Source organism: Molothrus aeneus, chromosome Z (assembly GCF_037042795.1).
Source record: "Molothrus aeneus isolate 106 chromosome Z, BPBGC_Maene_1.0, whole genome shotgun sequence".
Lineage (NCBI taxonomy): Eukaryota > Metazoa > Chordata > Aves > Passeriformes > Icteridae > Molothrus > Molothrus aeneus.
In genome coordinates, this window is record NC_089680.1 from 6,390,300 (window position 1) to 6,411,875 (window position 21,576).

At 41.4% G+C, this 21,576-nt stretch overlaps 1 protein-coding gene across 17 annotated transcripts in view; it reads left to right on the plus strand.

The window, feature by feature from the left end:
- CELF4 (CUGBP Elav-like family member 4) overlaps positions 1 to 21,576 on the plus strand; it is a 712,394-nt gene that overhangs the window by 379,324 nt on the left and 311,494 nt on the right. For all 17 annotated transcript variants that reach the window (XR_010785315.1, XR_010785316.1, XM_066569450.1 and 14 more), the window contains exon 3: positions 14,471 to 14,519. Coding sequence is in view for 15 of the 17 variants with exons in the window: in XM_066569450.1 (XP_066425547.1) it covers positions 14,471 to 14,519 (49 nt within the window). In the remaining 2 variants the exon portion in view is untranslated. The remainder of the gene's footprint in view (positions 1 to 14,470; positions 14,520 to 21,576) is intronic.

The following is a 21,576-nucleotide window of genomic DNA, read 5'->3' on the forward strand; positions in this document are numbered from 1 at the left end:
TCTTGTGCCTGAGCCTTATTAAGGAAGGTTCCTGCCCAGCTTTTGACAGGTGAAACTTTGCAGCTTGGATCTGTTCCTGATTATATATCAGTGCTCTCCAAACAGCCATAAAAGCTTCTCATTAGCTTTGTGGGTGCTGTTCTTTATACACAAAATAGCCATGACACTGTGCCTGGCTTTCTTTGTTTTCTCAGGGTCAGAGGGATGAAAGGAAGGATTGCTTTGGTTTCAGATTTGCCTGACTGGGAGCTCTTGAGAGAAGATACAAGAATAAAATTTTAACTCTCAATGGCACTAACCTGTGGTGAGGAAGCAGCTATGAATTGGCATTTACAGCACAGAAAAGTGTCACAATGCAGGGATTCTTTGCCTTGCTTTTCCAAGATCAGGGCAGTGTTCTCCCACTTACTCCAGCAGGCAGTGGAAGCACCTGGAGCTGCTCCCACAGTCCAAAATCACTGCAGACAGGCAATCACTGGAGTCAGAGGTGCTATCCAGTCTGTGTACTGAAGTAACTAACTTTTGAGTACATTTTAAGTACCTAATGAAGCAGGCTTCCCGGAGTAAATCCTTAATTTCTCCATCTAGGAAATTGGGTTTGCATAATTTAGTTGTTTAAATTTAGGCAGCCAAGAGCTCCCTCTGGAGGTCTCCAAGCAGCCCGTTCCTCTGCATGGGCACGGCCAGGCACTTGCTTCTGAAAGGTAATTTCAAGGTGTACCTGTGATTTCAGCACAAGCTAAGTTTTCCCATTCAGGAAATAGGATCTCCTAAGAATTTTCCAATTTTTCCTCTAGAACTAGAGCTAAGCTAGGGGGCACGGCCACCTAGAAAGGGACATCTGAATTTCTCCCTGAAGTCAGGCAAGGCACATGATATCCTAAAGTAGATCTGCTTGTCACAGTGAGCAGTGGCAGCAGCACAGTGCCTTATCTGTATGTGCACACCATCACACACCTCTGCATACCCCCGAGACCAGCCCAGAATACCTGACTGCAGCAGGATGTGAACCAGCCACAGCTTTTTCAAGGAGGGCAGAGATGGGGGTGCTGACCTCCTAGTTCCCTCATGGAATAAAACTGTGTCTGGGGAAGCTCAGCCTAAACACTGGGAAAAGATTCTTCACTGAGTGGGTGTCAGGTCACTGGAACAGGCTCAATAGAGCACCAAGCCTGTCACAATTAAAGGAGCATCTAAACAATGCTCCAAGTCACATAGATGAGTGTTAGGTACACTGCAATGATCATTATGGACCACTTACAGCTCGAGATTTTCCCTGATTCCATGGTTTTCAGCCGTGTCCTTCCTTCCTCTCTGTGTAAGGTACTGTTATACCAGCATTATGTGTGCCTTGATACCTTGGATTCACAGAGCTTCTAACAAATATAAATTCCCCTTTGCACACACCCCATTTAATCAAAACCTTGCTGGTTTAAGCAGTCTGTTTTATTAAATTACTAACCTATGAAGCCATTAACCCAATTAGAAGCAGCAATTCCGTAGTCTTGAACAACCAAGGGGTAATATTGCAGTGGTAGACGTTATGCAGGTATGGCACGTTATAATAACAGTGAGAGCTCATAGAGCATCTTAAAACTTTACAATTTTGTAGGAATAATATCTAATTAATCCTCACAATGGGCCCTGAAGGTAAAGATTACTGTCTAACCCCTTTTTCCATGGAGGAAACTTAGTGGGGAAGGAGATGATAGGTAATAGACTTGGGAAAAGCACAAAAGGCTGTATCTTCCCACGGCCTGCATTCACAGTAAGAAGGTTCCCCAAATTGCTACTTTCCTTCAGAGCAAAGCAACACCAAGTGACCATTTTCTACCTTTCTTGTCTCCATATTGTAATGTGTAATGGCTTGAGTTATTTTTTTAAAAATCTTTTATATTTTGGAAGGAGTAGAGGTAGGAGTGGAAAAGTAAATAACAGCAAAGTATTACTAAAAGTTAATATCAAATCATACGGAAATAGAGACGATAAATAGGAAAAGCAGCAGGACTTGATTTGAATTTGAGAAAGAAAGTGACAGATTTAGGATCAGTACATTCTTTTAACAAAATACTGAGAGAAAAAAAGCTGAAAACAGTGAAAATCAAATAATGTTTCTAATAATTAGCATTGCCAACCATAAAAATGCATCAGGCATAAATTATCTCAAGCAATCCTGTATGATAAAATAGTATAAATAAAGAAAATTTATTTTCACATTTTTGCTTTCTTTGAGTGATATTTTAAGCATTAAGAATTTTCTTTCATTCTGGAATTAAAATTCTTGTTAAAAAGTTGCTCAGGTCCAGAAGTTTAGGATTTAAGGAAAGCACCATATGTCAGGAGACTGATGGTAAAGACCCAAAAGCTAGCAGCTCTGGCAGTGATTGTAGCAGGGCTACATAAGGGTTACCTTTAAATGCAGAGAGGTTTGCATTTTACCCTTCTTCAAAGAATTAATGAATAGTTTATTTAAAGTAGATGATTAAAAAAAAAAGCCCAATGATTGTTCTCAGTGGTGATGGCTCCATTTTATCTCCTTTCATATTTACACCATGTAGCACCCAATTCACACTGCAGAGAGAGAAAGTACAATCTGGCCCAAATTTTCAAATATGCTCAGCACCCAGTGGACCAAAATCTTTTAATTATCTCTCTGTGCATTTGAGAACATCCTGCGTTTGAAACAGAAGGCTCCTTAACTCAAGTAGTGTGATTTCTTGCTCAGTTTCCCCCTCTGCATTTTTTTTTTTTTTTACTGTCAGCATCACATCTCCAGAAATCAGGATGGATCCTGCTAGGAAACACAAGCCTTATTGTCCTCCAAGCTGGTTCAGACATGTCAGTGTTGCTTGGGCTTGCCACCCTTCTACCCAGGAGCACCAGGGCCCAGGAGCTCAGACACACACTTAGCAAAAAGTTCATGCCCACAGCCTCCAGAAAGTTTACAGCTGAACTTCTCTGTGTCTCTGAACAACTGTCCCTCTTCAGCCACAGCCCAGGAAGGGGAAGGAAGGAGGAGAGTGTTGCTGGATGAAGTGAGGCCCCTCTGCTTTGCCTCTTCCAACTTAATCCAAGCAGAACAATCTGTGAGAGCGAGTGAGGGGGTCAAGCTTGTGAGCAAGTGGGAATGGGGGTGATGGGGAAGGTAGTAAATAACTTTAAATAACTTGGAGCTATTGGCTGTGATGCCAGAGGTGGCATGCTGCTTCCAGCCACTAACACATGTGGACAGGTGAACCTTTACACCAAATCAATCATCATATTTATTCTAATTGTATCGTAATAGTCCCCCAGGAGCTCAGTTCAAATGAGCTTGACATTATTAAAATTTTAATGCCCAGTTTTCATAGCTGAATGAATATTTAAAGGGTATGTCCCAGGCTTAAGTTATGATGATGAAGAAATTAATGGAATGTCTTGTTTAATGCTTTGGTACATGTTGATGCAAAAAAAAAAAAAAAAAAGAAAAAAAATGTGGCTGTTCAAGGCAGAAAAGAAAAAAAGGCAATATTTAGGCATAATTAGAGGAGGAAAGCATCAGTAATGCATTAGTATCAGACACCAATTTTGTTGGATAGCTCTCAGCAGAGAGGAAATATTTATCATTCAGGAGGGGTGGAAGTCAGGGTGCAGTCAGGGACCAGAAGAGAAGCAGCTCCACATGAGTGACAGATCAGAAACCAATCTCTGGGAGTCTCTGACCACATCCCTACATAGAAGAATGAGCTTGCTAGCCTTTGTTGCCTGAAACAGAGAGAGAAAATCACCTTTGTTACCCAACCAGGGTGTTTGTTTATTTTAAGTACCCAGATCAACTTTGAAGGATGGCATAATTAATCAGCAAGACTCATCAGTCTGGTAATTATGTTACAGATAATTGTCAAAACATAGGACCAGACGATAACAGTTATACATAGATGGGAGTGAGAGGTAGCTCCTTTTGCACTGGGGGGCCTGATACAGGCTGAAAGTGGTACAGAGAATCGCACTGAGGGTCTGAAATCTGGAATGATTGTGGGGTTTTGTTTCAGTTTGTGTTTGGGGGTTTTTCAAGCCTTCCATCCCTTTCCCAACTCAAGAAATATTTGTGAATCTATGGATTTTTGGTTTTTCTCCTTTTTAAGGCTCTACTAAAATTTGCAAGATTCCAGCTTGTGCTTATTCATTTACTGTTAGAAACTGAAACTAACTTGAGCATCTGGATGGGCTTAAAATCATACCCCGTATGCATTTCCTAGCTGTGAAGGAGGGCAGAAGAAAAAGTTAACACTCTAAGTCCCTTCACAGAAGATTTTCTCTAAAGGGGCACTATCAAAACTAAGATAATCTTATTCTTCCTCTGAGTGTTTCCTTGTTTGTTTTCTTTTTTGTAAAATTATATTTTATTTTCCTTTTGTCAGCTCAGGAGCCCCGATCCAGTGCACAGCTAAAGGGGCTTATCATCAGAACAAAGTGTTCACACATCTGATTTGAGATGTGATTTCAAACCAGCTTAGACAAGTCAGTGGATAAGGTGGCATGGCTGCTGGGGGCTCTTCTGCTCAAATGAAACTTGTTTCAGGCTGTCTGAAAAAAAGATTAAACTTTATTTGTTTGTTAATAGAACTGAAAGGAGAGCACAGCCGTAACACCTGCAGAGGACAGGGATACACTTTTAGAAGGAAACTCTTGTGCTGCAGAAATGTCAGAGCATTCTGCTTGGAATAGGTTTAGGTCTGGGCCTTCTGTTGTTCAGAACTGAGGTAATGGTCTGCCCTCTGTTATACTACAGCAAGCAGGTGACTTTAACCTTTGAAAAAAGGGAAATTAGCGTAGGAGGAAGAGAGTGAACACACTAACCTTGAAAGCAGGACCAGGGGTGGGGGAAAAACACTTTCTAGCCCAGCACCAAGGAAAACCCTGCTTGCGGTCTTAACCTGGTGGGAGCCTTTTTCAGTTCTTGGGGAGACTGTGTTTAAAGTCATGCTCTAAAGCTATCTGCGCATTTAGATCAGTGAGAGAGCCTGTATTTCATGGTCCTGGCAGTGGGTGAAAGCAGCTAGTTAATTTACACAGCTTACTCAGTTGTTTGCTAAATGGCAGTGCTGTGGAAAGCATTTCTCCATAGGCAAAAGGGCTGGCTGTGGTTCTTATCTTTGTGGCCAGGCACACAAGGCTACAAGCACAGAAGGTCTAATCTTCTTGGATGGATGGTGGCCAAGGTCTTTTTGCACTCAAAGCACTGAAGTCAATGGAGCTTGGCCTTGCCTAAAGTCTGCAGAGTCAAGCCAAGCAACCATTAGTGGCAAAGGCAACATTTGGGTCTTGCTTCAGAAGAAGAGATAAAGCTCAGAGAGGGAAGAGCACAGCAGGAAAGTTCCAATAGCCAGAGGTCATGGGCTCAGGATAAGGTGGAGACAAGAGCAGATGTTCATCTCCTGGTGAGGGAACAAGGGTTGTGTCTACAATGCCTTCAGCGACACAACTGTCTCTGTGATCTGATTGCTGCCCTGCCCTGTCTGTGCTGAGGAGTCCCCAGGGCTCTGCGTGACCATGGTGTGCCCCACAAGCAGAGAAAGCCCCACCTGCCCAACAGACAGCAGCAAAATAGCACCAGGAGCACCTGTGGGACCACTGAGATGTGAGGTCTGAGGGGAGGCTTTCAGCTGGGAGGTGCAGACAGAGAGATCCACCCCCAAAAACACCTTAGCTGAGCACTGCAAAACTGATCCAGGACCCTCAGCACAAGTTCTCATCACACATTTAAATGCTGTGATGCCTCATACATGCATTTAGCATCTGCAGGGTAAGGATCTGTGCTTGTTAGGGTGAGGCTGTCTTTGTTGTGTCCACATGGACTACCTTCACATGCTGGGGGACATGGAGTGCTCAGCCTGAAAGAAAGGAGGATCAGGGGAGACCTTGTCACACTAAAATTACCCGGAAGGGGGTCATTGCCAGGTGGAGGTTGATCTCTTCTCCCAGATAACAAGGGGAAATGGTCTAAGTTGTAGACCTGCTAGGGCAGGTTGCAGTTGGATATTAGGAAACATTTCTTCACCAAAAGTGTGGTCAATCATTTGGGCAGACTGCCAAGGGAAGTGATGGAGCCATCAACCATGGAAGTGCTCAAAAATCTCATAGATAGACATTTGGGGGGCACAGTTTAGTGCTGGGCTTGTCAGTGTTGTATTAACAGTTGGATTCGGTGATCCTAGAGATCTTTTCCAGCATTAATTATTCCATCATCTATGACTACATTGTTACTCTGCCTTGAAGAAGTTTGGGATCACAGTGAAGAGAATGAGGTCTCTTTTCACTCAATACATGCTAAGCTGGCTAATAGAAAAAGTTAGGAATAGAGAAGAATGATTTTTGATAGAAGGTGTTTGGGCATATTTTAAAATTGGATGCAAACTTGAGAAGGAAATTAGAAGAAAGATGGGATTATGGAAAAAATTTTCCCTACTAATACTAGGGAAGAAGGGAGGAAAGGACAGCAAAAGACTTACTTAGTTTTATGTTAGAATTTGATGTGTTTATGAACAGAATTTCACATTGTAGTTGCTTATCATATCAGCAGAGAATGAGATTTAATAAACAGCATGTTCACTCAAGAGTTATTCCTCTGCTGTCAGGATACACATAGAAGTAGACCCTTTTAGGTAGCTTAGCATGGCCAGAGGGCCAGTCCTGGGACTCTTGACATGCTTGAGTGTACTCACTGAATGTTCAGGGATTTCTCACTCATGTAAGGGGTCTGGGGCTACAGACACCTTTTCAAAAGTCACTACCCACAAGACACCCTTCTTTTCCAGGAAAGAAAGGTCAAATGCAGGAGCCAAGCAAGATCCATGAGTGCAATAAACACCCATCTGGGTGATCAGGGCATCATCTTCTGTCCTTAGTCACCAAGGTACCATGTGGCAGCACAGTCTAGTGAGTGAAAATAGACCTATCAAACATCATTTTTACGGTGTGACTGCCCAAAACTTTAAAGGAATCTCCTGCTGTCTGTTTCACATGCAGATTTGTATATGAAACAATATTTATAAGATAGAAATACTAAAAAAAAACCAACCAAACCAAACCAAACAAACAAAAAACCAAAATAAAAGCTAAAAAGGCAGTCCTGATTCTCTCATTTTGGAAAATGAAGCTTCACACCAAGCATCCTGTGTTTTGTCCTCAAACACAGGATGAAGACTGAGCTCTCCCTTTACCCTACCATACTTCATTTAAAACCAGAGACACTATAAGATTAAACACTACATGCTCAGCTACCCCAGGAACAAACAAAATCATTTGTTGTATTGGAAAGTCTGTAGTTGCCCATTAACAAGATTAGCAGTTTATTCAAACTCAAGCCCAAACTGTTCGGTGAGGAAGAAGTTTTGTATTTGAAGCCACAGGCTTGTGCATGTGAGCATGAACTGAACTGGAGCCCCTCTAGGTTCATCTACACACAGGAGAATAGGAGAAAGATGAATCAATAGTTAAACAGATGGGTCATAATATGTTCTATATGATATATAGAAAATACTCTCAGAGAGCAGGGATGGCCAGTAGCAATCATTCTCAGGGGTAGGCACCAGAGCATTGACTGATTTGGAAAGGTCAGACCCTTCAATGGGGTTTTTTTCATATTTCGCACATTGCCATTTCATTTCATGTCATCTGTTTGTGTACATACCTATGGCACACATCTCAACAGGAGGGGAAGAGGGTGATGGGGATGAATTAAGAGTCCTTTACCAAGATGAGGTTTGGGATAGTCATTTCAGAGACAATGCATTACTAGCAAGGTGAACCTATGTGATTTATTTTGGGGTTTTTTGGTTTGTTTTTTTTTAAACAAGCTTTCTAAAATACTTCCTCTCCTTACTCTTTTGTTAATGTAACATTGTATCAATTCAGAGTGCCCACAGTAAATGTGGCTAATGTGTAATTACACATCAATCCCTGCAAACACAGCACTTACCTCTATTCCCTTGGGGACAGGTTTTTGCTTTATGCATTATAGCTGAAATAGACAAATATAGGAGTCTACTCGTGTAGCTAACCTGTGGTAAGAAACTTTCCTGATTCCGTAGCATTTGGAGAAATTTACCTGAGCTGAGCACCTGTGCCCTGACTTTGTTTTTTTTTTTTTTTTCTTCAGAGAAAGGAGATTGCTTTGGATTCATGCTTATGGCTATCTAGTTTAGATCACTGTAATTCAATTATGTCACTCAGAATCAGGTACAGGGTGATTTACTTGAACTTTGCAATTACACATACACAATTCAATTGTAGGTGATTTTCTTGGCTTTTCCAACTTTGACACTGATATACTTTGCATTTCCTTAGGGCCCTCTATCAGGGCAGATTTTGTTCAATGCTTTAAAAATTATGACCCACTTCCATAAACACGTTCCTGCCAATACCTTTGCTCACATAAATAGCTGTATTGAATTTGGAGAAATTACTATTGTGCACATGGCAGACTCAAAAAAGACTCATGGCAGACTCAGTTGGCAGAAATGGTAAAATTAAATTCCTCTTAGTGTTTTGGGGAGAGATTTGAAAGAGAAAAACCCACCAAAGAAATGAATAGTAAATGTATTTCCTGAAAATTTCAGAGCAGGTATTAAACTATTCCTAGCTCCAATTAACATCTGAATTATGTCACAAGACCATCAAGAACAACATATTTTTTTTAAGGAAGAAGTTGTTCTGGTATTTTTTTTCCCATGAAGCTAACCAGCAACTAAAGAGATGCAGGAGCACCCAATAAACATTTGCTAAGACCTGCTAGCTGGCATCCTTCATGACTAGGTCACAGCTGAGTTTCATCATCGATTTAGGGGGCTGATCCCTGAACAATACCAAACACAACACATCAGTGAGAATGGAGAGTTTGTTATTTGCTGTTATATCTGTCCACATAATTCAAGCATAGAAATTACAGGATGTTTGTTTATTAGGTTTTTTTTGTTTGTTTAAAACCAGAATTTAGATACTTTTTTTTTTCCCATCAACCACCTTCATAGTACATGATGATATCTTTATCTTCATTAGTAGAATAAAAGTTGAGAAAGAGGCAGATGTAATGATGTGTCCAAAATCATCCAGAAACCCAGCAGAGAGCTGGAAACAGACCCTGCCAGAGGTTAGCACCTCTGCTTTTTTTACATTTTTGGAAAATTCCAAACACATGGGCAGCAGAAATACTTTCATCATGATTCTTGATACAAACCAAAGCCCCCAATATGTCCTCAAGGAGTATTCAATTATTAAGACCGCTGAGGATGTTGGAAAGATTATTATTATTATTCATATGATCAGCAGGAAAATCTTCTATGGTTCTATAAAGCACACAAGCTCTAGAATAACCTTTTGTCTCCTGAAGTGACATCATCCTTAAGCACAACCAGCAGATTATCTCCAGCCTCTCTTCTACTTGGTCATGATCTTCCTATTAGTGGCATTTAATTCATCTTCAGTAATCTCCTCATCTTTTCCCTTTTTCTTCCTGTCTCAGAGCACATTTTAAGATATTCAGAATAGCTCCATATTTTTGAGGGATTTTTTTTAATCTCTGTATTTGTCCATTCTCAAATAGAGTTTTAGATCTACTTAAAAACAGAAGGTACATTGATGAGCTATGAAAAAGTGGGTGAGACAAGAAGGAAGAGGGTGGTAGGAACAGTGAGAGGAAGAAAGATGGAGACAGTGAGAAATAAGCTGTCTCTGCTTCCTACTCTTCTTTCCCAGGTGATCCTTCTACCTGCTCTAAATTAATATCAAAGCCAGAGGGAGCAGAAAAAGGTTGGTGGGGGAAAAAACGACAACCTTAGGAAAAGAAAAATCATGATGCAGAAAAGCGTCTGTCCCCTGTCTAATTCCTGCAGTGGCCTGTAGCTGATGGTGCTGAGAAAAATACAGCAGCAAGCTCTGACATTTCATTTCTGTGGAGAATTGAAAAAGGGCTTGCTATAATTCATCGCTTCTTGTAACTCAAACCCTTTTTGACAGGGGTACCTGCGCTGTCTTTTAACAGTGGCACCACAGTGGCTGTAATTGGACATGAAAAATGATGTTGTGTTTCTACTTGCTGGGAGAATTGGGGTGGGAGTAGGTGGGGCAGTGGCAGTTTGGTGTGAGATGGTGACATCTGGCATAATTTGGACAAGTTGGTTTTTGGCAAAAAAGAAGAAAGGGCAACCCAAAAGGAAGGGTACGAAGCTTAGCAAGTGTGATCACCTTGCCTAAGGTTTGCTAAGGGTGGTATTCATCATAGATGAACATGCAAAGAATCACAGGAAAATGAGAAGTGTGATGCACATGAAGTTCTAACTCCACCATGGACACAAATATTTATGGCATTTGTGGGAAAAGGACACAACATCTCCTCCTGAAATAGGCCCATTCACAGCCACCATGGTTCTTCTTCCCAGTACAGATGGGGAACCTCAGCCGTAGGCTTTTCCTGACGCCACACTGGGAACACAGTTGTGCATAAAACTCTGGTGTGCATAACACTCTCTCACCACCTCTCTGAAAACTATGCCTATATATGTAATCCAGATTAAATTATTTGGCTCTTCTCTCAATCTCTGTGCCTCAGTGGTCCTCAGCACATCTTTGCTACAAAATTGTTGTCGAGCAAAGCAAAGTAAATTTTCAATTACTTCAAAGTAAATTTTTGGCCAAATGGGACTCTGAATCATGAATGAGGATAAACATTGTCCTGATTTATAATGGTTTTATAACTATAGAGCATTCTGGTACCGTAAAGTCAGATATCTCCATATTATGGAGGGAATAAAAAATTTTAGTCAGGTCTTAAAGGATGGTAGAGAAGTTAAAGAAGAGATGAATGTTTTTGGGACTGACAAATGGTAAAACAATTTACTCCTTTCTCAGTGGCACCCCAACAGGGGTGACATAGAACAGAGAAGCATGATCATATTTCAGATGAGAGCACAAAGAGCAACCATGAGCAGAGGAAAGAAGGATCACTGAAAGAACAGGAGGGTTGCACATCCTAGAGGAAAGCCTGACAGTGCACTCACTCCATCTACCAGTTCAGATGCTGGGTCAGCCTGCCCTAGGTCTTTTCCCATGCAGTCAAATCCCTTTTGAAGCCTTCTAGTGACAGGGTTTAATAACACCTTACAGCCACATCTGTAATTCCACAGATCCCAGGTGAATTTCCTGGTGGTATTAATCAGATTTGCTGTCTGGAAAATATTCTTTCTCCTGTCACATTCTCAGGGTCCACCAAGACAGGACACATATTAAAGATGTCCATATCACTATTTCCCCAAACACTCTTCAGAAGGCTTCATTTTGGAGTACAAACTTTGGTTTCATTCCACTTAATTTGTGGCCACTTCCAGCTAAAGAATAAGCAGGGAACTTGAATATCTGAATACCCTTCTCCCCACTAAGGCATTTCCCCAGGGTTAGAAAGCTGTGTTGTTCTGCCATTTTATTTCCCCACTTAGCCCTTTTCTGGTCCCCATGATAGGTCCTTGCTCCCAGAGTGCCTGTATAAAAAAAAAAAATTCCATAGATGGAGAAAGGAGACTTAATTATTTTCCTCTCAGTGTTTCTCCCTATAATTGGTGTCTTTCATGTCAAGATGATCTCAATTTGTATTATGAGCTCCGTTCAGGCAGCACTTTCTCTTTGGTCTATAAAGAAATTGTCAAGTGTATAAATCATAGTGTACATTAAATTACACTAGCCTTTTACTTATTAATTTCCTCAGTTTTTTCTTCCTCTGTTGGATGCTCATTCTCTCACTCTTTTTATAAATTTTCTTCAGAACTGACTGCTTTTTCTCACTCCTCAATATCAGAAAGAAAAAAAAAAGAACCAAACCAAAACAAACAACAAAAAAACCCCAAAAAAACAAACAAACAAAAAAAAACAAAAAAAAAACAAAAAAAAACCAACAAAACAAAAACAAACAAAAAAAAAAAAACAAAGTCCAAACACATATTTGCCTCCTTTCATTTTTGCCAAAGGGCCTGATAATGTCCTCTGCCTTGTACAAAGTGACTTCATTCAAGAAGAAAGTGACTTCACTCAGAAAGAAATATGAAATCTCTCCAGTTTTCCTCAAGGCTGGACCCAAATGTTACTTGAGTTCAGTGAAAATTTTCATGAACTTTAGCACAATTCAGATCAGTACCTAAGTGGGTGGATTTATGGGATGTTCTGCGTCTCAAGGCTGTGTCCACTTGGGCTCCTGACTTTGCCTCTCGAGGCTGTGTGCTGCACATCTCCTGTAAATTCCTGGCTACTGTGACATTTCTCTGACTGACTGCTTGGGATGCAGCTTCTGGCTGTCTTGGAATGAGCACCAGGGACCTCTGACCCCCCTCTTCTGACCATAGGGGTTGGATTAGCCATATGGTTCCCATCAGCAGCCTGTAATCTGGAATAAGGGGCAAGTGTTAAAAGTAACCAGATCTTGAGCCAGACTTTGGCAGGTGCATGGCCAACACCAGCCTGCTGCAAACACAAACAGCCAGAGGTCGAGCAGCTGAGGGAAGCAACCAAGGAATTTGGCTTCATTGTCCTGCACATGAGAAGCAAGGTGGGGTTCATATCAGCTAAGTCTAAATGCAAAGACAACCTCCATGATCAGTAGAGAGGAACAGGACACTGCAAAAGACCTTGCATGGTTTATGCCTCAAACACCAGGCTTAAGAGTGGCTTAGAGTTACACTTTCTACACATTTGGAGTTACATGACACTGAGTACTCTCCTCACCTGTGTGGTGTCAGATCCATGAATGTGAGTAGCAGCTAGCTGCTCACATGTGGGTATAAAGGAGCCCTGTGGCAGGATATCTGTCCTGCTGCTGCTGCTTCATACATCACCTCTGCCCTGCTAATACCTTGTGGTACCTCTGTGAGCAACTTTGCAGAAGCAAGGGCCGATACAAGGTTTAGCTATTACCAGGTTCTTTGTTGGTTTTAGCACTTCAGCTGTCTGGATTTTGTTGGATGGTACAGGCATAGAGGAGAGCACGAACTGCTCAGTAGCATCTGTAGCCATGGATCCTTCTCTTGCAGAGTGTGAGTCTAACTGTAGTCATTTTATGGATAAGTACATTTTCCTCTAGAGACAACAATACAGCAGGATCTGCTAGGCTCTTCATCATCTTAACCTACTTGTCAGCCAGCTTGATAACTTGTTGTTACTAAAAATGTGTGCAGAGCAATTAGAATAAATCTAACTTATTATGAAGCACTTTTCAAAAAAAAAAAAGGAAAATTAGGAAAAAAAAAAGAAAAATAAAACTAATGGCCTTGCTGCCCAACTATGATTAGCCACAAATAAGGGATGGATTAATTCCCTGAAGGCATTCTGTGATATTCATCAGCCAATTTGTGATCTGACTTTACTGGGAACACATATGTTAGGAGATTCCTATTGCCTTCTGACCTCGTGCTCCTTGCAGTGTTTGTTTGAACTTGTACTTTCTTTGTTGGTTGATGGATCAAAAAGATATTTTCATTCTGCTCAGAGGTGGTCACACATAGAAAGATATTTTGAATAGTCCATCTGCACAGGGTATTGATTGCTTTATGTGACAAGAAGTATGAGGCAGGGAAGGGCTTTCAGACTAAATTCTCAGCTGGTTGTGATCCAGTCTGCATCCCTGGCTATTGATATCCCTGTTCTTCAGGTTCCTACATCATGTTAGGCACTGCCAGTGAAGAACATTGTGAGCATCTGTTGCCCTCTCTCCTGAGAGTGAGCAGCTCTGGGGATAGTGATGGTCCCCAGTGATTTTGTTGAGTAAGAGAGGGATAATCTGAATAACAGAAACCTATCACAACACAGTGGCAAGGTTTTTAAACCTACTTGTATAGTGATATGAGAAAGGAAAAAGATATCTGAAAAAGCAACAGAAGGAACATCTGGTCCTCTACCGCCAGAAAATTCTCAGTATCCAATACTCCTGCAGCATGTGGACAAATTAGATCCAAATCCAGGTTTGAAATGCAGGCTGCTATGTCACACATGACTATCCTACTGAGCTAACAGTAGAAGTAGAATTAGCTTTTCAATTTCCTTCCCCTCACGCCAATCTCAAGAAATTTTTGCAGTTTAAGTTTCACTGGTCCTGATGTTCTGACAAAGCATTTTTGCTGTCATGCACCAGTGTTTCCAGGGGAAACTATTAGAAATTTTAAAAGTTACGTTTAAAATTTCATGACCTGTGTGAAATGAGTCAGATCCCTCTCCCAGTGTGATTCAACAAAGCCACTGTCGGGTAAGAGGAGTGACACTGATTTATTTGTCTCAGACCAAGCTGCAGACTGCACTGGTTAGTTCTTTGTTTACTAATTGCTTTTTTTCCCTCGCCTTGTGGAGTAAATTCTGGTGCTAATTATGATGCGCAGTAAAGAAGCAAAGCAAGCCTCTGTATATGAATGTCTGACTCCTCCATTAATTACATGTCTGTCTTTGTTCTTCCTTGCAGATGAACAGACCGATCCAGGTGAAGCCAGCGGACAGTGAAAGCCGAGGAGGTAGTTGACTGCATTGCTTTCAGCCACAGTGCTAAATATAATTGTTGTCTCTGGCTTCTCTCAGGCAATGTGCTGATCAATTAGTAACGTAATCACTGCCAAAGAAATTCCCTCCACAGCAAAGATTCTCTTTATTAAATCTCCTTTACTTCATCTCACTTTCCTCATATTCAATTATTATTTGATTTTAAAAGGCAGGCAGGTGCCAGCGATTGCCTGAGAAACAAATAACTGCCTCGTTAAGAAGTGAAGCATCAGGCACTGACTTAACAAAGTTTAACAGCAGTGGACAGCAATGGGGGTTTTTTCAAGCCTGTGTCAGGCTGAGCTGTAGAGGTGTTTAATTTGGTTAAGATAAAGCAGAAATTCTATGGTTCCTCTAACCATGTTGTTTCTGCTTGCACTGAAGCAACTCTACTTCTGGAAAAAGCAAATTCTGAGCTGGCAGAGTTTTCTGCACCTGTATCAGCTTATATGGATAAACCTGCTGTGGAAAATAAAGACTTCTCCCTGACCCTGGGAGTTATTCAGGATTTGCACAGGTATAGCTGAAATCAGGAGCTGGTATTTTGCTTTTCCATTCTGTACAGTGGATTTGGAAGCTTTGTTAAGTGATTGTTCAATAGATCACCAGTGATGAGGTGTTTCCTGTGAAAGGTTTTTTACCTGAACTGATGTGGTGATACTTCACCGTACTCTTCTAATAGGAGCCTGTTTGTCAGATCAAACACACAGATCACTGAGAGAGTGTGAGATGGTCTCTTATGCTGGATAAATTACCATCCTGCTATTTTTTTCTTGCGTCTGTACATTTATATATATATACACACGCATATATATAATGACATGTTCTCTTCCTCTCTATCCCTATCTCTTTGAGAAAAAAAATAGAGAGCCTTTTCCTCATCTTTTCAGTAAAAACCTCTAGTGCTTATGTATCTGATAAATGTGGGAGTAGATTTTGTCATTTAGTAATGATGAGGCTCTTAGATGTCTGAAAACTCTTCAATTTCCACCATAAATATAAACTTTTCTTCATTTGTGGGATGACTATCTTTGTGCTGGCATTAGTGGAAATCTCTGGCAACAACTACTTAAAAGGAGAAAAATGCCTCACAGAGAAAAGGCACCACATTCTCTCTTCATTTGAAAGCTGTGCATTTCAAATGGGGAACTTTGGCTGTGTCAGTGTGAGGCTGAAACTCTCCAGTGACTCAAGTTGTTGGGAGAATTTGTATGTAGCTTGTAGTTAAAGAGTTGGTGTGACAGGCTGGTGAAACCACAGGTCAAAAGGGGCTCTGTAAGGACTGGCTGTGGTGCTGTGTAACTGCAGACCAGGAGAACTGAGTGCTGGCAAAACACCAGAAATCTCAGAGACAAATACTGCCCTTTCAGAACCTCTCTAAAGAAAATTTGGGGGAATTTGGTTAATACAGGGTGAAAAGTACTGATGGAATCTGGCAAGTTCTGCATTCAAGGGCCAGGGCCATTCAAGGCCCATTTCTGACTTGCAACAAAGACGCGTCACATCCTCCAGCATTGTCCAGCAGTTTTTAATAGAACCAGGTCAATTTCTTCCCCTTTCCCTCCTTGTCTGATGATCTGGCTCTGTGTCTGAGTAGGATTGGGTAAGCCATGGGCAGTTGTCAATGCCAATCTCCTGGGGAAAATGGAAAGGCTCAGCTGCCTGGGCAAATGAGGGGACATTAAGCACATTCCAGCGGAGCTCGTGCCGACAGCGAGAGTGAAGGGAGGGCCTTTTGTCCATTTAATTAGACATACCAAAAAATAATAATTAGGCTGGCCAATTTGCCTAGTGCGCCTACAGGGTATGTAGCTCCCAATCTTTTTTTTTTTCCTTTCTTTTTTTTTTTTTTCTAATGCAAATCAGTAATAGAGAACACATGCCTGGCTTTCTGGGGAGGGTTTTCAAACTCCTTTGCTAAGAGCAGCTGCTTTCAGGAGCAGTGGTTTGAACTGCAAAGGGCTCCAGTGGCAGCTTGATTCCACATTATCACATCCGTGGCCCCCTCCCCCTTGTATTTTAGCTAATTATCTCCTCATCTTACACAAACCTCATCTTTTCCCATCCAGCCTGCTCCCATATTTCTCCTGTCAGTGACGATCATAATGCAGAGGCCAAGCAGGCGCTCTTGTCATTGCTGTGAAAGACACGTTGTCCTAATTCCCCACTGACAAGCTGCTTCTGGGCTGGGGATGCTCCAGGACGGCATGACTCAAGGGCAGCTGTGGGAGAAAAGAACAATTGGCACCCAAGGGAGGCATTGTGTGAAAACTTACGTTCTTCAGGAGCCCACCGGTTAGAGCAGGCACAGCAAACAGAATGCTAAAGAGGAGGCCATGTGTCTTAGGAGCACATCAAAAGGCTTCATTAGGGCTGCAAGATAAAGGTCAATCTAAACAATAAAGAAATTTAAGTTGTGGCTTATTATACCCTGTCCCTCTATCAGGATGGGACATAGGGGAGGAGCGGGGCTTGGGAGATGAAGCAGCTTTTCCACACAGCACAAGTCTTTGGTCTACCCACACTCTGGATTATGGGGAATACACATCTTGAATTAAGGGGAATTCTGGTGCCAGGCCACAGTGTTAGTGAAAAAATGCAGTGTTCTCTGGAACTGAAGTTTGCAAGCAAGTTTTTACTGAAAAAAAGTGAGCAACATTCTTGTGGAAGTGAGATTGTGTTTTCTTTGGGGACAAATACTTTCATTTTACTAAAACAGGAATCTTTGAATTTTTCAGCAAGTTCTTCCACAAGTAAAAGGTGATGAGAGTCACAAATTTATTCTCTCCTTCAACTAGATTAAGATCAGTTTTTCTTGTTGTTCTGGAGTCTGGATTTTTTTTTGGTCTTTAACCCTCCAGGTGTCCTAATTCTCACTTGAAATGAAAGTGAGTGTTAGCATTCAGTGTGTGTGAGCTACAATTTAGACTATATAAGTTTGGGAAAGTGTTCAGTATATTTTTTGTCAAAAATTACAGTCAACCCACCAAAATGGCTAGGGTGAGTCCCCTTAATAATTTTTCTGATTTTATTATATTTTTGTTAATCTCCATATTGTACAATGAGGAAAACAAAGCGTGAAAACCTTTTAAACAAAAACTGGCATTACTTACATTTGCCTAATCCCATGGGAAATAGAAATTAATGTGTCCTCAATATATTTCTCTAGGGAAATAGTCTCAATTACTGGGAAAATTTTGCATTTTACATTCCTGCTTGTTTGTGCATGTATGTGCATAGTCAAGATACAAAATATTCTATAGGGGTACTCCTTTTACAAAATGCTTCATAAAGCTTCAAATACCTGATCAGAAGATCAGAGTCCTTCGAGATTTTTTACTTTAACACTAACAGAATTAATGGAATATGATAGAAAACAAGCAATTCCATATTTTGTCATGAAAAATCAGATTGTGAGTCCAGCTTTATTAAAGATATCTTATGAACTTTCATTAGCCTTTGTTTTGGCCATTTTATCTTGATTATACGGAAACTACTTTGCCAGAGATTAGTTAGTCTAATACAGTTTTAGGGATGTAAGCTAGAACTTCACATCAAAATTTTGAACATAAAAAATCCCAACTAAACTGTTAGAATTCACTATTATTTTCATCTTGGTGGAGGTGGTTTTCCTCAGCTCCTTGTCTGATATTAAGCTCTAAAAATAGCCTGCAGGTATCTATCACTTAAAGTTTCTCAAACTTGGAGAATGATCTCAAGTCTGCTTTGTGGTTTGGGGCAAAAGTTTGGAGCCATTTCTTATTTCATCCACAATATCTCCAGCTCTCACTAGGCAGCTCTCACTGCAGCTGGCAGGGTTAACCTATGATAAACGCAGCCCCCAGGTCCCACTATGTTGTACAGGCAGTAACATTTTTTAAAAGGAAAGGACTCTCCTGCTGCTCCAGCTGCAGTCCGTTAGTGATGCTTAGATGCTCCACTGCTCCCACATTCCTCTCAAAGGACAGAGGAAGGTCCGTGAAGGAAACCATGCGAAGATGTACACTGTGTGCTACCCTGGCTCTGTGCAAATGTCACTACCAAAATGTGTTTTGTGGTGGTTTTGGGTCCTCCAGCCTTCAAACAGAAGGTTCTTGGACTAAAGAAAGGAAAAGTAGAAAGTGGTTTAGGGTTGAAAGGGTGTAGTGTCCTGCAGAGAGAGTGTCAAGAGGTTTACGGGACAGACTGTGGTGTGTTGTGCTGCAGTATTTCTGCAGTATTTCTGCATGCAAGAAATCTGCTAAAGTTTCTGTCTGTGCTTTCAAGCAGATTTTCTTTTGTGCATGTTTGAGGGAGGTGTGTGCTGTGTTGCCAGGACTTAGGACATCTCTCTGGCTGTCCTGAGCAGCTAAGATTTTTGCCAGGGGTCTCAGAGACCCTGTCACAGAGCTTAAAATGCCTGTGGTTTTATGACAGTGGAGCAAGTTACTAACTTTAGATGAAGATTTGCAAGCTATGACAAATTAAGTAGAGTAATAGTGAAGTTATCACAGGGTGGAAAAGTAGATTTTGGGATTTTTGGTTTGGGGGTTCAGGAGGCAAGATGGAGGCCAGCCTTTCTCCTTCTTCTTCTTCTTCTTCTTCTTGGCCTCCATCTTCTGCTGTGATGTTGGCACTTTTAGATTGGTTTAGAGTAGAAGTTCACTGTCTAACACAGGTGATAGGTACTGGAAAGTAATTGTAAATACTGTATATGTAGTTTTTAGTATAAAGACATAACACCACCCTGGGGGCAGGCAGAGTGCCTGGAACTGTCCTGCTGGACGGACCTCGGCAGAGCAGGAGAAAATTTTTTATAGATAAGACGCAATAAACAACCTTGAGACTGAGAAATGAAGAGCTCTGACTCCTTCTTCAAGCGCCGGGCTGGGAAAAGAGACTTTTTAACTTTTCTCGGAGTCCCTCTGACCAGCTAAAGATCCCAACACTGTGTCATTTTTTGTTGCTTGGCAGCTGGAAGGCTTGGGCTTCATGTTTCAACTAACTTGCAGTATTTCTCTACCTGTTACTGGATGTGCAAAGTCTGAAACTATCTGTTTGGTCATGGTTTAGTCCAGATTCAGAACAAAATATTCAAGAACTGAATTAATGGCAAAACAGTGTGCCTTGCTCATGCATGATTTTCTGCTTCTTTTTATACCCTTCCATCAGCTTGGTAATGATGATGGGGTCAGAACGGCCTCTCCACATTTTCTAAGCCAAATTTTCATTTAGGACAAAAGCCTGGGTCTAATTCTTACTTCAAGCAGGTAGTTTCTAACTTGCTAGCTCTCTGCTGTGGGTGGCAGGGCAATCTGTCCTAGGTCCCAGTAATTATTTGCTAGTCAGTTGTTTTCCATTTAAGCAATCAGAATTACACAGCTTGTGCAGATGGCCGAAACCTCTCAGAGAGCTTCCCATCCAGGTGCCAGCCAGATCTAGGCCTATTTAGGTGCTGCAGTCAAGCAAGGCTGGTTTTCTTCAGTTTAGCTGGTCTTCACACCGGTATAGCAGTCCCACGTGGAATGATTTCTTTCCTACTTGGAATCCTTTCATAAAGAATAAATTGGTTGCTCAGATCTTTAGACCAGAAAAGTCTGAAGACATTTAAGGATGAGAAAGCAGAGGGCAGTCTTGACAGAGCTCAGCATCTTCCCTTCTGCCCTGCTGCAGGCTGGGCTGTGCCTGTGTGCGAGCAGTCCTGCACTCTGGGGCTGTGCACGTGTCAGAGCTGCGCCTCTGCAGCTCTCATCTCTTCCTTAGCTCTGATCCACACAAGTTGCCTGGAACATCAAGCTCTTTGGAGGACACTTTACTAGCTGCTTCCCATCTTTTACCTTAAAAAGACTTCCCACCCAAGAAGCAGAAGAGCAGGAGGAGGGAATATCCTCTTCCAAGGTGGCAATCCTTACAAACTGCCTTTATGTGGCCTGCCACAGCTTTTTCGTCTACTGCTCACCTTTTTACCTTCTTTTTTTTTTTTTTTTTTGTCTCTTATGGTCTACACACTCATTCAGCAGGAGTAAGCAGGTGGCACTGGCAAATTATTTAGAGAAAAAGATAATTTTCCCCCCTCTCAGAGTTGGGGAAAAGATCTCAATGAACCCATCTCCATTAACTCTTTCAACATCACAATGAGTGCAGTACATCTCACATTGATCTTTTATAGCTCAGGTAGAGAATGGCACAAACAGGAACTTGCAATGGTCCACATATGAATCCCAGCCTTTGCTGAAAATGTTGTACTGGAGATGCTGACTACTAGTTGTAGAGCAAATTTACAAATTGTATGAATTCTGGACTCAAGACCTCTGAAATAATTTTCTACATCCAGGGTCTCATATTCCCTCTTCTTTCCCTCAGTGTTTACAATAGTTTAAAGAGCATCTCTCTCCACTCTTGTCACCTCCTGCAGTTTGAAAGGAGGTTCCCAGCTCCATGTCAAATCTTCCTCCTAAGTCTCATACGTGTCCCCTTCCAGAGATTTGTACTCAACCTGCTCAGTTGGTTTTGACTTCTTTCAGGAGGCATTTGGAAAAGAATACTCCCACATTCAAATCTAAATATTTTTTTCTCCATCAATTATATATCAAATATTACTCACTAGAGCTGAATTGCAGTATATCTGTGTGGACAGTAAAGACAACAAATGACTGGTTCAAAACAAACCTAATATTCTGTTAAAAAGCTTATCAGAAGTGAAGATGAGCTCATGAATGAAAGGGAAAAAAATGAAAAAGAAAAATCAAGAATGTAGGCAAAAATCTTAGTATTAAATTGGGAGGCAGGTTTCTTGCCTTAGGGGCTGGGGAAGTGTCAGGACCAGCAGAAAACCTTGGTGTCATTATCAGAGGCTCCTGAGGAGTTGCTGTAGGAGATGCTGCAGTACTGGGAGAGATGTCAGTGCCTTGAAGCCTGCTTGTCTTGTCACGGGCTGGGGAAAGAGCTGGGCCCAGAACCACAACAACCTCCTAAAGTATCCCACAAACTTAAGCATCAGTCTGAGGACACGTCCATTGGATTTTATTTCAGATCTGAACATCTCTTATGACC